General features: G+C 52.2%; 6 protein-coding genes and 1 non-coding gene across 7 annotated transcripts; 4 read left to right on the top strand and 3 right to left on the bottom strand.

Moving 5' to 3' along the window:
• Positions 1–270: 270 nt before the first annotated feature.
• On the bottom strand, positions 271–3,907 carry CC1G_02323 (COG3 protein; the record flags this gene model as incomplete). Its single annotated transcript, XM_001830820.2, has 12 exons — positions 271–278; positions 362–1,043; positions 1,101–1,204; positions 1,257–1,566; positions 1,626–1,774; positions 1,836–2,314; positions 2,362–2,453; positions 2,506–2,745; positions 2,801–2,938; positions 2,992–3,162; positions 3,216–3,602; positions 3,662–3,907. 12 exons carry the CDS (start codon positions 3,905–3,907, stop codon positions 271–273), a joined length of 3,006 nt encoding a protein of 1,001 aa, XP_001830872.2.
• Positions 3,908–5,640: 1,733 nt separating this feature from the next.
• On the top strand, positions 5,641–6,514 carry CC1G_02321 (hypothetical protein; the record flags this gene model as incomplete). Its single annotated transcript, XM_001830818.2, has 2 exons — positions 5,641–6,076; positions 6,141–6,514. 2 exons carry the CDS (start codon positions 5,641–5,643, stop codon positions 6,512–6,514), a joined length of 810 nt encoding a protein of 269 aa, XP_001830870.2.
• A 141-nt stretch (positions 6,515–6,655) lies between these two features.
• Positions 6,656–6,740, bottom strand: CC1G_20067. Its single transcript has one exon. It is a non-coding gene; the product is annotated as a tRNA-Pro (tRNA).
• An 83-nt stretch (positions 6,741–6,823) lies between these two features.
• CC1G_14277 (hypothetical protein) lies at positions 6,824–7,395 on the top strand (the record flags this gene model as incomplete). Its single annotated transcript, XM_002911701.1, has 2 exons — positions 6,824–6,886; positions 7,045–7,395. The coding sequence occupies 2 exons, from the start codon at positions 6,824–6,826 to the stop codon at positions 7,393–7,395; spliced, it is 414 nt and encodes a 137-aa protein (XP_002911747.1).
• A 623-nt stretch (positions 7,396–8,018) lies between these two features.
• Positions 8,019–9,370, top strand: CC1G_02320 (hypothetical protein; the record flags this gene model as incomplete). Its single annotated transcript, XM_001830817.1, has 2 exons — positions 8,019–8,925; positions 8,976–9,370. 2 exons carry the CDS (start codon positions 8,019–8,021, stop codon positions 9,368–9,370), a joined length of 1,302 nt encoding a protein of 433 aa, XP_001830869.1.
• Positions 9,371–9,512: 142 nt separating this feature from the next.
• CC1G_02319 (hypothetical protein) lies at positions 9,513–10,844 on the bottom strand (the record flags this gene model as incomplete). The annotated part of the gene is made up of 1 exon (XM_001830816.1): positions 9,513–10,844. The coding sequence occupies one exon, from the start codon at positions 10,842–10,844 to the stop codon at positions 9,513–9,515; it is 1,332 nt and encodes a 443-aa protein (XP_001830868.1).
• Positions 10,845–12,205: 1,361 nt separating this feature from the next.
• Positions 12,206–15,490, top strand: CC1G_02318 (potassium:hydrogen antiporter; the record flags this gene model as incomplete). Its single annotated transcript, XM_001830815.2, has 8 exons — positions 12,206–12,608; positions 12,660–12,815; positions 12,869–12,967; positions 13,020–13,120; positions 13,171–13,219; positions 13,270–13,411; positions 13,464–14,649; positions 14,706–15,490. 8 exons carry the CDS (start codon positions 12,206–12,208, stop codon positions 15,348–15,350), a joined length of 2,781 nt encoding a protein of 926 aa, XP_001830867.2. The 3' UTR covers positions 15,351–15,490.
• Positions 15,491–16,408: the final 918 nt, after the last annotated feature.

The raw sequence follows: 16,408 nt of genomic DNA, 5'->3' as shown, positions 1-16,408 counted from the left end.
AGAAGGAGAAACGATCACCGTCGAGGACTGGCCAGCGGATGCCAAGAATTCCCATCGACGAAAACAGGGGGAGCACCACCATGTCACCACCTTTCATCCCCATAACGACGGCGCCTCAGCGCCAGGAAATTGAATGGAAACTCCATCGTAAGGATGGGAAGAACAAACCATCCATAATAGCACAGAGCCACGAGCCAGCTGCATCCACGCCCAGCTGAACAGGGCTCAAGGGCGACTCGTCGCAGAGTAGTCGGAATCTGACAGTGTTTACTATAGTCCTGAAACGGCGATCATTGACATTGTGGAGAATCTGAACCACACCTCTACGACCGACTCCCACTCCCACTGGGTCCCGACTCACTCGTGACATCCCCCAAACAAATCATCCTAACCACATCCTTCACACTCCCTCCCTGACCACCAGACTCAACCTCCTTCAACACCCTCTGCACCTCCTCACTACTCCCCGCACCACTCGTCGCCACCACCTCCCTCAACTGCTCCACAAACCCTTGATACGCTTCTTCAACCCTATCACGAACGTGGTCGATGAGGATCTTAGCTGTGCGTCCATGCTGGTGTGACGATGATGGCGACGACGATGAAGAGGTCCGCTGCTGCTCGCCGTCACTTCCACTTGCCGTCCCTGAAGATTGGTATCCAGATTGCGTTGCCTGACCCTGTCCACCTTGACCGTGCTGCCCCTCCCCATCCGCATCCCCCAAATACAACCTAATCCTCGCAACATTCGCCCTCAAATCCCTTTCAATCGCACTCCTAAATTCGGTATACAAAGCAAGAATGTGCGTCGGATTGCTCAGCGTTGCAATATCCACTGCACCAGCAGCAGCAGTCTGGGGGTTGGCAGTTCGGGCTCCAGTCGGTGGAGACTGGGCGGTACGGAGGCTTGTGCCCGGTTTCGTGGCGGAACCGCTGCTGAGGGTTTGGACTCGTAAGACCCAATCGTCGAGAGGACCACAAATAGGGGCTACACTCGCGTTGATAACGTCTTCGCAGGCTCGTCGGAGGTCGTGGTCGATGCCCTGTTACATAGTCTGTGTTAAGCAGATGACTCAGTTTCTTTTCTAGCCGCGACTTACGTGCTTAGCCCCTCTAATGCTTTCATCTCTACTCACTCCCAAAGAGGCAAAAAGGCCTTCGGGAAGTATCGCAGTCGTCCGGTTGAGCATCGTAGTCAATGTCCCTACTCGATCGATGTCATTTCTCGCTCATTTTCCAAAAAATGAATACTGTACCTGTGACACCGCCCGAACTGGCAGGCTCTGCAGCCCCAAACCCAGAAACACCAGGCGTCCTCATCCCTGCACTCTTCACAGGGGTACTAGGGAACGCACCAACAGAGATGTCCTTCTGCTGCCCATTGGTAGATTCGCCTTCCAGGCTCTTAGCCACATCCTTCAATATAAGCAGGTGTCGCACAAGGAACAGGTGACCATCAAGGGGTGTACTAGGCGGAGGCCGGGCTTTAATCATGTCTCGTGCTGCGAGTAGCGATTGCCGGCAGAGTAGAGCTGCTTCTTGGGCAATGTCTTCGAAGATGGCAGGCTGTAGGCGGGCGTTAGCCTCCCAGGAACATTACGCCTCAACGTCCGGAGTGAACATACCTTCACAAAGTCGTGCAACTGGGAGAGAATCCAGACCATCTTCCGAACAGTCGGATACCAGGTTTCCTGTTGAGTGAGGTTCGCCTTGAAGATCCTGCTAACAGTCTCCTTCTCGCGTATCTCCGTCCCACTTTTAGGCTGGTTCGCAGCTAAACGCCGAGATGCCTCAGATTCTGAACACAACCGCGTTACACCAACAGCAAGACTCACCAACAATAACATCAGGCCAAGCCAAATCCTCCTTCTTCGGCGTATAATACTTTATGTCACTCTGAATGAGCGCCTGCGCCTTGAAAAACAACCTCGTCTGCGCATCCTGTAGCACCATCTGCAACAAATGGCGGATATGCAGTCGGCGGCCTACATGGCCCAGTTTGCCTTTGCTCTTGCGTTTGGCGGTCAGACTGGCAGTGTCCAGGTCCACCGTCAACTCAGAGTCGCTGTCGGCGTCTTCGTCGCTCGAATCTTCGTCGGATTCGGAGTCCGAGGTGTCGATTTGGGATGAGCTTGAGGCGCCGTCCGAGAAGAGGGTGCTGCTCGTTGAGGTTGATGTGGAGATCGGCGCGTCGAGGACCATGAGGGCCTGTAGGACTGTGCATACTTCGCAGAGAGCCGTCAGTCTCGGTTCGTGTAAGATGCGCGGTCGAAGGTCGTCATAGAGGAGGTCGCAAAGGGTTTCGAGGTATTGACTACATATCATTAGCAGTGGACATCTTGAAACGAGTAAAGGTCTTACTAGAGCTGGTCCTCAGCTGTACTGAAGAATTCTCGGTAGAGGTTGAATTCGTCGGTGCAGAGTTGCTTAAGATAGCTACAACCCGCTCTCGTCTGATCCATATCGTAAGGCCTGGAGCAATTACGATGTTGATATGATACTCACCAACTCTACCAATTCGCTTCGACTGGGATCCAACCCTCTGATTTCCTCCATGATCTTTGGAAGCAACAAAGCTTTCCTCGTGCTGAAGTAGGCAGAGTGGCATTCCGACAGAAGCGCGGAGAGTTCATCTGGATAGGATCGAGCACGCCTCTCAAGCTCGCCGAGTAGTGGTGCGACCTTGGCGGCGACTGACCGGAATCGTGTGTAAAGTAGGTGCATTTGGGCGGTTTGGGACACGTCCTGGGATGAGCTCTGTCAGCAGGAACTGTGACGAGGCATCGGGAATAGGTCGCACCTTTTCAGAGAGACGCCTTGAGATATCTGATGACAACGCTCGCAGTGAACCAACAAAGTTCATCTTGATCAGGGTCATAGCCCTCGTCATGCATTGCTGGAAGCGTAGCAGGTAGACTTCAGCCTCTTTGTAGTGCCTCTAGAATCCAAGTTAAAGGTGGGTATGATTGACAGGTTGCATAAAGTACTTACCCGTGACTTGAGGAATTCTATACAAATGTCGACCTTCTCCACCATGTACAGGAAATCGCTTTGGTAGATGAGCTGTTCTCCTGGATGGTTCAGCATTCGCGTCGCGATATCGAGTTGCTGGAAATATTCCAGATGTGAACCGATGTCGTCTGTGAGCTCAACGAGCTTGTCCTGAGCACACCATTCAGCACGATATCCAAGTCTATCCCCCGTCTAGGACGCACCTTCTCCTCCAGCAACCTCTCACAGGCATCCTTCAGACTCTTACCCCCCTCCTCAACACTCCTCCAATTCTCGAGCATGACATCCACCTCGCGCTCGATCTCGTCGACTTTGGACAACAAGAGGTCGCATGTCTCAAGATGCTGCGCAACCGTCGCGATATGCGCTCTGAAATGGGCTTCTTGGCTATGAGCGACCGAGCGGTCAATCAAGGCGAACCAGTCGTAGAGCTGCTGGGTCGTATGCACGGGTTGTCGAGGATGCAGCGCATGTGTTCCGGTGCGATTCTGGAAAGGATTCTGAGGCGTCGAGGGCCGTGAAGACGATGCGAACCGGTTGGTGGGCGTCGCTGGTGTCGATGGGTCGTCGTCGTTCTCCTCCGCGCTAAACTGCCATCGCCCTGTTCAATTATCTGGATTGCCGTAACTGAAGGCCATTCCACACACACCTTTAAAGGCATAGGGACCTTGTCCGTAGCCTGCTTGATAGCATTGACGCTACGTATCTCGAGGTCACCGAGCGGAGCTTTGGCCTCCCATTCCTCGACGCTCAGTGTCGGCGCGGCTGACGGCTGCTGTGATTTGAGAGGCGACGGTCGCGCGTACCCTGCATTGCTAGGCGGTTGTAGCAGTGACGAAGGGGCGTTCTGCGCTGTCCTGCGTGGTGATGCACGGAAGTTGGACGTTGAGCTCATTGCCCGCCGCGATGGCAAACAACTGACCCTTCCGCGTCTGCTTTTTGATCGCGCTGATCTCAACTTGGCGAGTCTTCAATTGAAGATCTTGTATTGTAGATATTTTAGAATTTAATTCACGAACTACGGGTGGGTATGACTGGATTCCCAACTAATGTCATTAACAGAGCACCGATGCAAATACAACCAGAAGATTTTTCATCTCCCACCTACACATCCCCAGCACGGCCAACGGGTATGATCACGACGGCACCTTTCAATCCCCTGACTCTGACCCTTCTCTGATCTCTCCTAATCACCCAAACAATTCATCCAACAGACGCCCGCCTTATAAAACCTTGAAATTGCCCGCACGCAAAGCCCCTTCCTCGTCAAATTGGGATACCTTGTCCAGCAACTTCTCAATGGTTTCGTCCCAGAGTTTCTGATGGCCTTCAGCGTACGCTTCCTTAGTTGAACGGGTGTTGAGGGACTGGGATAGCCATTCGATGGTGTCGTGAAGCTCGGTAGCTTTGACTTGCACATCAAGTCAGCGGAGATGAGGGAGGACGCCCATGTTGAGAGTCACTGGTCCCAAAAGTCCATCGGCGGGAATAGTTATGACAGTAAAAAGTACTGTCATCCTGACGTCCGAAGGCTCAGGTTGTCGGTCTAGAGGTGCGAGATAACACGGTCGATTGCAACCACACATTCGACAATGGCCGTCTAGATTATGAAACGTGGCTGCTGTCGGTAGGGCCCGAAGGTACGATGACGGGCCAGGTTAAGGGAATACGGAGTCAATGGTTTCCGTTGAAAGAGCCATAATACATCGTTCCGGCTGAAGCTGGTCGTTAAATCATCCTTCGGGTCAGAGAACTGTTCGTGTTGAGCGATTACTCTGCAGCATCAAGGGCCTTCTATCAAGCCCAACACTGGGAGAACATGTATCCGCGAAGATTATCGTCGCGGTCGCTGTCGTTGACGATGTCGAGCGCATGCGTCCTTCAGAGGTCGTCGTGGTCAAGGTCGAAGACCACAATTGTCTCAGGGTCGGCGCCTGTCGCAACGTTTGTGCCAAGCCAATACTGTCCCGGTCTAAAATTAGCGCCCACAGGTCACGGCCTGAATCGATGTGATCCCGTGCTCCTGGCATCATTGTGCCTGTCGAAGACATCCTTAAAAGCTTTGTTCTCAAACCACGACGACCGTTGGTGAACACTGCGGCCACACCCCCAAATCAACAACACCAGCAACGCCCAGCCATTTCATCGTGGAACAACCCAAGAGCATGGATGCCGGGTTAGTCGTCAGCCCCTCCTATAGACTGGGTGCGGCGTCGCTGAGCAGTACCTTCATCTAGATCACGTTCAACTACAGAGGCTGACAGCCTTCCGACCGAGATCATGCAAGAGATCTTGGAAAGGATCGACGGTGGCGATAAGAACAGCTCGCTGCGCATATGCTGCCTCGTCTCTAGACAATGGAGAGATCTTTCCCAACCTCTTCTTTTTCAAACCATTTCTCTATGCCAGCCATCCACATTCGAAGGTCTTCTGGACGCCCTACAACGGTCGCAGCATTTATCAGGCAGCGTCCAACGCGTCGTGATCAAGGCCGTTTATCCTGTGATATGGATGGAGCACCCGCCAGCTGCCAACTTGGCAGCCAATATCCTCCGGGCGCTTCCCCACCCGAGAGCGGTAGAACTGCTAGGTCCACGCTCGGGAATCCGCGTTTATTGGAACGAGAGGATGTCGTGGGCATTGCGACAGGCACTCACCGATCTCCTCGCGTCACCCCACCTCGTGGATCTCACCATCGACGGATGGAGATTTCCAATGCATCTCAGCAAATACTACAACCTCATTTTCGCCTCGCCATCGCTCAGACGGGTCAAACTGAGAAGGGCTTTTCTCGACATCTATAAACATGAGGATGAAGATTTGAAGGTTCCTCCTGCCGACCTCGAATACTTCGAACTGGACGTTGACTGGGATGTATATGGCCCCGATTATCCTCCTTTCCCTCCGTTCCCCATCATCTCATCAAAAGGTCTAAGATTGCGCTACACAGTTAAACTTTCATTCCAAGAAGAAGCGGTCCAGGTTTACCTCTTTCGAAGGATCGAGCAGCAGTTAATCCACTCGTTCGTACCGACAGTTAACCACTTGGAATTGGACGTTAGAGGTGAGATTAACATGGCTAGATCCATAACATGACATGGACTCACTGTACCTCTCTGCTGCCGTAGACATCTACAGCTGGAACTTGGAACACTTCACGAATCTCGAAAGCCTGGTCATCCGAAAAGACCCAGACACCCTATTACAGGCCTATCCTCGGTGGATGGTTGACACCATAAGGACCCTGAAGCGCAAAAATAAGTTACAAGCCCTCGAGTTGACACTCACTTTGATGGACCACGAAGGAACCCAACTATGGATACAGCTCCTCGAGAGTTTCGTTGGCGGAGAGTTCCCTGCATTAAAAACATTACATCTGCAACTTGCCGTCTCGGACGCTTGGGACGATTCAGTGCTCCGATTAGACCTGTTGGAGGCAGTCGGTATCAACTGTACATATACTATTTGTCTTGAGAAAAATATCAACCACATGCCGCAATAGCAATCGCTTTCAGCGGTAATACTTATTCATCATCGTGGCAATGTCGGTCCACTGAGGCTCCTATCTAAATCTTTGCGCTTTTGACGACATCGCCTCTGGATGAAGGAATCAACGAAGCACAGAGGACCAAGGAAAAAGAATGGGCCTCACTGGGAGTTGAACCCAGGACCTCCTCGATTTCGGACCGAAACCCAAACGAGGAATCATACTACTAGACCATAAGGCCACTGGCATGGTGTAACTTCCGTAGCCCAATGAACATTGTGCCAACTGGCAATCAATTCCGAACCACAGCAATCGGCGCCCACAATGCTCTTACTCACCTTACGGTTCAACTGGTTCAACTGCATGGACCACTTCCTCGACTCCGCCGTAAGATGTCCCAATGTTCTACCTGATCTGCCCAACTTTAACCCCAGCTTTGGACGCTTTTCTAACCCAAAACCTATCGCCCAACGACGACGACATTCCGTACCTGAAAATATCTGTTGGGAAGAACTAACCACGAGGCCGAAGCTTTAACCCTCCAGATCCTCAACTTCAACCCAGTCCCACCTACACTTCAAGATCGATACGTTCGGCTCTCACAGCAACGGAAGGACCTCCAGACGGTGCTATCTCCCCTTCGACAATTCCCTCTCGAATTAGTGGGCGAGCTGCTTAAAGCTTCCCTGCCTGCTGGAGCCGCGGCACCGTGCCACATTGAGTTAACTCGACGGGAACGCGTGCACTTTGCAGTTCTCCTGTCAACATGTAGATTGAGGAGAAGAGCGGCATATTCGACACCTGCCCTGTGGGTAAACGTTTCGCTGCGACTTGACAGAGTGGTCCTGTTCAAGGCAGATTTCTGGACAGCTTTGTACGACAAGCTGCGAAATTAGCTTCATCGTGCAAGAGACCAACCCTTGCGCCTCGGGCTTGCGACAACTCGATCGGAAACGATCCACCATGCAAATCATTAGAAGACTTTGGAAGATCTTTGGGTCCTCTACGGGAATCTCGCCGATGCGATCATTGTACTCTCTCCGACTCGTCCCTGCACAGTCACGGTCCAATGCTTGCTTCACGTCTCAGCGACTTACTCGCTGCCGATGCAGCTGCCTCGCAGTTTTAGATTGGGTAGTAGCCTGGTAAGAAAGTCATACATGTGTTGTTTTCGGCGTGAGTCCATTCCTTCCTAGTACCCCCAAATAGTTGCTTCATCGCCAAAATTAGAAACCGATGCATTGGGCGCCTATTTCAAAGTCGACTTGTGACTGGTGACGTAGCAGATAGCCCGTCTTACCTGAGCGCTTGGTGGAGCCTGTCCCAGTCTCCAGCTGTGACAGCTCAACTACTTAGTGGCGAGCTATATTGATGGCCAATGGTACGGTCTCGCTCGCTTACCGAGAGTCGGGTCCCCTGTTCGCGCCATATTGTCGTGGGAAGCGCCTGCATCCGAAAACGGAAAAGACAGGTGGCACAAATACCATCCTTCCTTGTCCCAAGCCACCAGCAAGCCACGATGGCCAGCAGTGCAGGTGGGCTTGCGTCGCGCAGCCCGTCCCTGGAGGCACGGGGCCTTCGCCTTCCCCCGGAGGTCATCTACCGCCTCATTGACCAATACCTCGGCCTTGACGAGTGGAAAACGCTCTCCAGGTCCTGTCGGGCCCTGCACAGGCGCTGCCGCAAGTACATCTTTCAAGAGGTGGAGCTGTCCCGCCCCATCCCCATGTACGCCAACGGCATCCAAGTTCCACCACCGATCGACGAAGAAGAGGGCTCAGCCCCGCCCACCACCTTGGTCGAACGCTTCGAGGCGCTCCTCAGACGATCTCCCGACATTACCAATCTAATCAGGAAGTTTAACATTCACTCCCTACCAATGTCGACGGGTGCCTTCTGGGAGAACCTATGGCTTTCCCGAGAAGAAAGAGCGTGGCGTTTCGTCCTCACGCAGGAGTACAGCGCACTGCACGAGCTGGTCATCGAAGCGAAGTGGCAGGTCGTCTTCTCAAGGATCAGACCCGAGATTCAGACCGCTCTGTTCAAGTTCGTCCAATCCCCCCGCCTCTGCGTCGTCTCCTTCGCCATGCGGTCATTCCCGGTTTCTCTCATCGAGAACTGCTGGAACGCTTCCCGCTTCAGCTTATGTGGTCAAGTCGTTCCCCATGATCCCAAGATTCCGCTTCCTCCCGTTTCCAAGAATAACGTCAATCGTCGAGCCAGACCATGGCAAGTGTCGATGTGCCATGTGCCTGACGAGTCGGTTTCGCTTATCACCAAGAGCTCCAAAATTGACATTGGAGAGTTGGGCATGCTGAACTTCAACGGTATCGACGGATACTCGTTCGCTGTTAGCGGCCTGGTTAGAGAGAGCTCTCCCTCGCTTTGTTCTTTGATTTTGACAGTCAAAAACCCTGCGGTCTCGGGTAAGTGAACAACACGTCCTCCTGATCCATGTACTGACGTTTAAACCCAGTCCCGTTGCCGCTTGGAAGGCTGTTGAAGCTCCAGACGCTCATTGTCACTATCGAAGCGCATGCCATTGTCTCGACGCTGAACTGGCTCGACCTCTCGGCTGCGACTATCCCCTACGATGAACACCAAGGCCTCTGGGGGGAAATCACCTTGGCGTTGTGTGCGGGCATGGAAAATCCGGAGGAGGCACGGCTGATTCATGTGGGACTTTGGAAGGAGGTGCAAAAGCTGGAATCCGTCTTCCCTAACCTTCGAAAGGTTAACATTCGGGGGACGACGCGGGGACACGAGGTGGATGGAACGATCAAGCTGCTGTCGCTTGGGCTTTATCACGCTGATCGAAAAGATCCTCTCGAGGACTGGAATTGCCAGAACTGCGGACTTGATAACGAATAGGTTGGCACACGGGGTAAGGGCATATTATATATACATCGAGGTTAATGTTAGACACAGTACCATAGAATAATGTTTTTAATGTTGGAAAAATTGGCTCTACGGCTCGGGGATGATGCTCGTGGATAACGCATAGTATCAACTTTCAGGTCGTTGGCCTACTAGCCGCGTTGAGAAGTTCCACTTCGAACGGGATGCCCAAAGCCTCTAAAGCTTCGTAAACTGCTTTGATGAAGGAGTCCGGAGGGGTGTCCTCTCCTACCAAACACTGTACCAATATGATCAAGCGCTCGAGGTGGTACCGATTTTCGCTCAGCGAAACGACGTCCCCTATCTTGTCGGGGGTGAAGTACCCCAAGTCCAGGCTCTGCCACCATAGTATACTCTCGTGGGGACGAATACTCGGGGGCCAGACAGCAAGCGCAAGGATTTTGAGCGACTTGGAAAGGTGCTTGAAGAAAGCCTTCTCGATGGATCCTGCATATCGGAAGTCGATGAGGGACTGGCATTCTTTCGCGATGGCTGTCGCCGCGGCGGAATGAGATATGGTGGCGGCTGTTTCTGGTGCGAGGTACATCCTCCCGTGATGGAAATGGATGTGGAGGATGGTCAACCCCTTCCCAATGCTGTTGGTGCGTAGCATCGTGACGATTCGGTTGGGATCGAGGCTCGTACCGCCTTTGACTCGGAAGTCCCGCAGTTGCGACTGATGAATTCTTTTCTTGTGCTTGGGACAATAAGTGAGAGCCCCGATGCGCTCGAATAACTTGAACGCATCACATTTAGCAATGCAGCAGTTCTGCAGCACCAGCTTCTGGAGACACTGGAATTGCTTTGGAAGGTGGAAGGTGGGAGGTGTATCGCTATCGTAGTACGACCATTCGTGGAGTTCCAGTGTCTCCAGACTCTGCCCAAGGTGCACCAATGCGAGGGAAACGGGGATGGCCTGGAGGAAGGAGAGAACAAGGTGTTTAACTGTGGCAGGGGCGTTTGGAATGGTCTTGGGACCCCAGTTCCGCTTCATGTATACCTCTCCGCCTTCTAGGACGAGTCGTTCGATGTGGATTCGGGTATGAGCGTTGCCCAGGTACTTCTGGAGGTGACGGTTGACCAGAGCTGCGGATACCCCTCTCTCCTCTTCAGTAATCGGACGATCACCATAGCTTAGATCGCATATGGTTATAGCCCGTATACGATCGACGTGATGGCGGAGGATCCCAATGGTTTCACGAGCGATTGACAAAGGATGAGAGGGTAGGACTACGTGGTTATAGATGAGGTCGCACAAAATTGCGTCCCATTGTTGACAGACACTCCGTATAGATGCTAAATGCTGGAGCCGGCGATGGTAGAGCTTGAATATAGGCAAAAGAGAGCATTCCGACAGTGCATAGTCTGCTGGCGTCCAAGGAGTTGCTGGTGCGAGATCTTCCAAAACCTCCAACCATAGTTCTGTTGGAAGAAGGGTGTATGCCATAGCGGTGAGGTCCTGTGTAACGGTAGGAACGGGAGTGAGTGAAGGGGACAGAGGCTATCCAAGCACGCCGCAGATGATCAGATCTGGAAATTATGTCAGCGCTTAAAAGGCGTTTTCCTTGTTTACCTCGAGTTAAAATTCGCCCCCATAGCTGCAAACGCAGACGCGTTGAAAAGCAGATTGAGAGATTGACGTTCTACCATATACCATATATCCGATTGATAGTGATGCAAAATAACAGGCAGCGCCTAGTAGTATTACCGAATTAAATGGGACCAAAAAGAGCTTCAGTAGTGTGTGTGCACTAGATGCCGACTGCCTCCAACAAAGGTAACTGAAGAACTGGCACGACGTCATGACCACTGGACCGCGGGATCAGAGGAGCCATTCTGCGCTGGCCTACGTCGTACAATTTCTGATAATTAAAATTCCTTAGTCACCTTATTTTCAACTTTTTCAACTAAAAGATAGAATTCCGAAAACCTGAGCTATTCTCGAGTCATGAAATAATATACAGCCACTTTTTTACTTCTAAGTTCTATTCCGCTGCTGCTTCCAAGGTCGACTTTGATGGTGCTCCTTGGCTTGCACTTGGCATAAGCCATCGCCGAAACGGAGGCAATTTTGGTCTTTGATCTTGACCGCGACGTTCTCCAAGAGAAATATGTTCGACATCGTCAACGACAGCGACAACAGGGACAATCTGCGCCCATGAATCTACCCTCGAGCTGGATATGCCATCTTCGGCTTGATGGAAGGCAAACAGAAGCTCCGAAGTCTAAAAATATAACTACGATTGCGAGGTTGATTTCGTAAAACCCCGCCTTTGGGCAGTGACCACGACCACGACGACGACGAAACTGGACACGGAAGCCTCTCACGAGGGACACAAGAATGCCAGATTTCTCTCAGAAGGTGTTCCAGGTGTTCCAGAGACGGGCGGTCAGTGAAGAGGTACGGGTCGAGAGTCGGACAGGCCTGTTGAACGCGTACAACTCGCTGAACGATATCGCAGGGCGGGCTGCTCAGTGCCCAAGACCCCACAGAGGTCGATGTTAATGACCCCATACGTCTTTGGATTGTGCAAGTTGGTGGGTATTCATGGCCCCAAAGGGGACAACTCGCCCAAGGAGATAACGGCGCACTGACCATGTTTGTCGTCCAGGCATCATAATCTGCACGGCGAGTCTCCTGTCGTTTGGCCTACGGAAGCTTCACCAACCAAAGGTCATTGCTGAAGTGCTGGGCGGGATTCTACTTGGTACGCTGGCATAGTGTTGTCATCGCGCTTTGAGCTCACATCTTTGCAGGACCAACGGCGTTTGGTAGGTTCTCATGGCCGACCCCTGAGCAAAAGCCTAATGCATCACATCCAAGGTCGAATTCCCGGTTTCACAGAGCACATATTCCCTGAAGCATCTCGCGGATACTTGGGGCTTGTCGCCGATATTGGACTCTGCCTGTTCCTGTTCCTCGTTGGCCTAGAGATAGACGCTGGCGTTATCCAGCGGAATGCAAAGTTATCAGCTACTGTAGCCCTGGCGGGGATGATCCTTCCATTCGCCATTGGTTCGGGCTTGGCGGTTTCCATATATAAGGAATTCATCGACCCTAGGGTCGAGTTCACCCATTTCATGCTCTTCACGGGCGTGGCATATTCGATTACCGCCTTCCCCGTCCTTTGCCGTATCCTTACAGAGCTGAAGCTTTTAGATACCACGGTCGGTATCGTGGTTCTCTCTGCAGGCGTGGGCAATGATATCAGTGAGTGGCCATCCCGCTTCCTCTCCTACGACTGCTGAACCTCTTCCGTAGTCGGATGGACCTTACTCGCTCTGAGCGTTGCACTCGTCAACGCAGGAACTGGCCTCACAGCGCTCTACATCTTATTGATCTGCGTAGCTTGGACTCTCATCGTTCTGTTCCCTATGAAATGGGTCATGAAGTGGCTAGCTCGCGTCACAGGCTCCAGTAGGTATTCTTTGCCAATTGAAGTGACGAGACTGGCTGACGGCGCGGACTAGTTGAGAACGGACCAACTGTGTTCTTCATGACAGTCACCATGCTGGTGCTCTTCGGATCGGCCTTCTTTACCGACATCATAGGCGTACATGCCATCTTCGGTAAAGCATATTCCCTTCACGACTTCTTCCACTCTCTGAGTACCCTCGACAGGTGCATTTTTGGCCGGCCTGATTGTGCCGCGGGAGGGAGGGCTTGCCATCGCACTGACCGAGAAACTTGAAGACATGGTTTCTATCATTTTCCTCCCTCTGGTACATTTATCGTGGTCAATATCCCACCCTTTCTGACTAACTTCCGACAGTATTTCACCCTCTCTGGACTGTCCACAGACTTAGGACTCCTCGACAGCGGTGCGCCATTACTCTCTCCTGCCTCTGCTTGTTCCTGACCATTGTCCAAGGCAAGACGTGGGCATATACCGTTGCAATCATCACCACTGCGTTCGTTGGAAAATTTGGAGGATGCTTCTTGGGCGCCCGCTACGTAGCTGGATTCGACGTGCGTGAATCTGCTGCAATCGGCTCTCTCATGAGCTGCAAAGGGTGAAAACAACGTTGCTATCGGAATAATGAAAACGCTGACAGTATGACACAGATTGGTGGAGCTGATTGTCCTGAACGTTGGCTTATCCGCTAAAATCCTTTCAAGAGTACGCATTCATTTCATGGGCGGTATTCTCCGGCTAATTTGGTCCAAGCGTGTTTTCTCCATGTTCGTGTTGGAAGCGCTGGTCCTGACGTTCGTGACCACTCCACTCGTTACGTGGCTTTATCCCCCGAACACTCGGGTCCGCGTGGCTGCACACGGCTCGAACTTCAAGCACGTCGGTGACGGGGAGGCAGGGGAAGAAGAGACGCACCCGCCTTCTCGTGCAGGGGCTCGCAAATCTCGTTTCACGATCGTACTTGACAAATTTGAACACTTGTCAGGTATGATGGCTCTGACCCAGCTGGTCAACCCGTCGCCTCCAACTGGGAAAGAGGCCCCTCAACCTTCTTCCGCAAAAATGGTCAACCCAAATTCGCAGCAAGTCTCCATTGAAGCCCTACGAGTCATGGAGCTCACTGACCGTGTGTCCGCCGTTATGAAGTCTTCAGCGGCAGAGTCAGTCCTCCATAATGATCCCTTGCTCTCAGCCTTTCGGATGTTTGGAGGGCTCAACCAGATCAATATCGACCCCTCTCTCGTCATCGTCAAATTCGAACAGATGGCTTCCAGCATCGCGGAGCAAGCAAGGAATTATGGTTCAGATTTGATTCTAATCCCCTGGCTCTCATCTGCTCAGGATACTTATGCCAATGTCCCTCATCACATAGAACCTGGCCAATCGCACTTCGAACCCACCACAGCTCCCAACACTCCCAAATTCAGCGCGCATTCTGGTACCCCGAGGCCGACCACAGCACCGAATACCCCAAAGTCTCCCATACCAAACCCTTTCGATATGCTCTTCAAAGCTTCGACCCATCAAGTATCAGCCTCGGTCATCCACTCGCAGTTTGTTAGGAGCGTGTTTTCTCAAGCTACTACCGATGTTGCACTCTTCGTCGATCAGTCGATGTTGGAAGTCATAGCTTTGTTGAATGGGAGGCAGCATCTGTTCCTCCCGTTCTTTGGCGGCCCGGATGATCGCTTAGCCTTGGAATTCGTTGTCCAGCTCGTGGAAACTAATACCAATATCACTGCGACGGTGGCAAGGATCACCAGGCGTGACGTTGGGGACGTATTGGATGGTGCTCTCAAAAGGCCCGAGGATGTTAACGTCCTGACTATCAGTTCAGTACGTAGTAGTACCTTCCTCTCGGGATGTCACATGCTAACAGAGGAGTCATCCAGAACGTGGGCGGTTCGTATCCTGATACGATATATCCCCACCATGACTCGGCCACGAAGCTGCAATCCGAGACTGCCGACAATGTTCTTTGGGCCAGGTTTGCCAAGTTGAGGGCGGGAGCTTCCGGTGCCAGCGAAAATGGGTCATCTCAGGGACCCACTTGGACCAACCCCAGAATCGAATTCAAGGAGATCGACACTCTCGCTCCCTTGCACGTGGCACTTCAAGAGGCAGAACGATGCTCTAGTAGATTGCTATCCGCCTCAACCGGCGATCAGGATGGCGAGGTTCGGGATGACTCAAAAGCCACCCCGTCTCCATCTGAGATTCGAGCCAGGACAAGCATCGCGATCAAAGTCCAACAGCCTACCGAGGACGAGATCGACTTCGAGCCAGCGGAAACCCCTGTCACTCCCACTACGCCTACCACCCCGAGAGTCTGTGTCGATGGCCCGCTGATGGTCGTGACTGGTCGGTCGAGGCGCCTCGCGGCCGAAGATCATAGGATTGAATTGAAAGAACTCATGGAGGAGCATGGAAGGTTGGGCTCGGAGGTCCGCAAAACAATAGGGGATGCGGCGAGCGCGTTCGTTATTGCGGATGTTGGAAGTGGTGTTTTAGTGTTGCAAGCCGCCACTTGCATGTGAGGAAGGAGATGGTGTTTGGTTTCTCATTCGTGGTCATTCTTCTGTTTCTGTTTTCTAGTTTTAGCCGCGCTAGATGGAGCATACATGTAAGCAAGGCTGTTCGACCCTCCGTAACAAAATCCGCAGCTAATATCGCCGTATGCGTAAATGACAGGTTCGTGTTGGCCCCTGTTTTCATTCTTCTTTGGTGAGTCTGACTTTATTCATCGATGAAGTCGAACTAACAATAGGGATTTGCCCGCAGGCTCGTCTGTATCCTTCTTCCCTGGGCCTGGACATGGGACCCATGCACGCGGAAATAAGAGCGTTGTGCTGGAGTGCCGTCCTTGCCATCCCCGCTTTACAACCCTTTCGAGGCCTGGTTCTTTCTGGTCCCATGGATCTTCCTGTTCTTTTTCTCACCCCCGGCTTCTGACCAGGTCCCAAGAAGCGAGCGGCGATAGGTGCACAAGGTTCGGCGCAGATTATCGCCGTACGCTGCTGAGCCTATCGTGTAATTCTAGAGGTCTTTTGTTTCTTTGCGAGAGGTTGCGCGCTATGCGGAATTGTGATTGCTGTTGCACCAAGCGACACCAATATCCATCAACTTTGCTTCCGTATGGAATTGGAAGGCGCTCCTGGCCGCGTTTCAGGCTGTGATGGATTTAGCGCCCAGAGATATAGCCTTGGAGTTGATCAAAGGTTTGATTCTTGAGTCCCAAGGTTTCATAGCTAACTTTCTCGTTAGTGCATCTTTGATTTAATTGGGATTCTACCCGGGGGCACGAGCTCTTCAAACGATGTTTCTTGGGCATTTTTCCTTCGGTTGGTTACTGCACCGGAGCTTGACAACTGAATACGTCGTCGGTCGGGACCTATTCTCGGGGTACTTGACAACACCTAAGTAACTATTTGCACACGGGCCGATCAATTGGGAGCCTGATTTTCTCCCATCTCCTTCATTTCTCTCTTCATCACAGCCGATGCACGCCTGAAGGGGATCAATTGAACCATCATTTGGAGTTTGGCAGCATATGTGATGGTCTCCTTGAGAAATCAGCTATAGATCTGCCGTCCTC

This window comes from Coprinopsis cinerea, assembly GCF_000182895.1.
Source record: "Coprinopsis cinerea okayama7#130 chromosome 3 map unlocalized cont3.3, whole genome shotgun sequence".
Classification (NCBI taxonomy): Eukaryota; Fungi; Basidiomycota; class Agaricomycetes; order Agaricales; family Psathyrellaceae; genus Coprinopsis; species Coprinopsis cinerea.
Note: the sequence above shows the minus strand (reverse complement) of the source record. Positions and strands in the feature narration are given on the sequence as shown.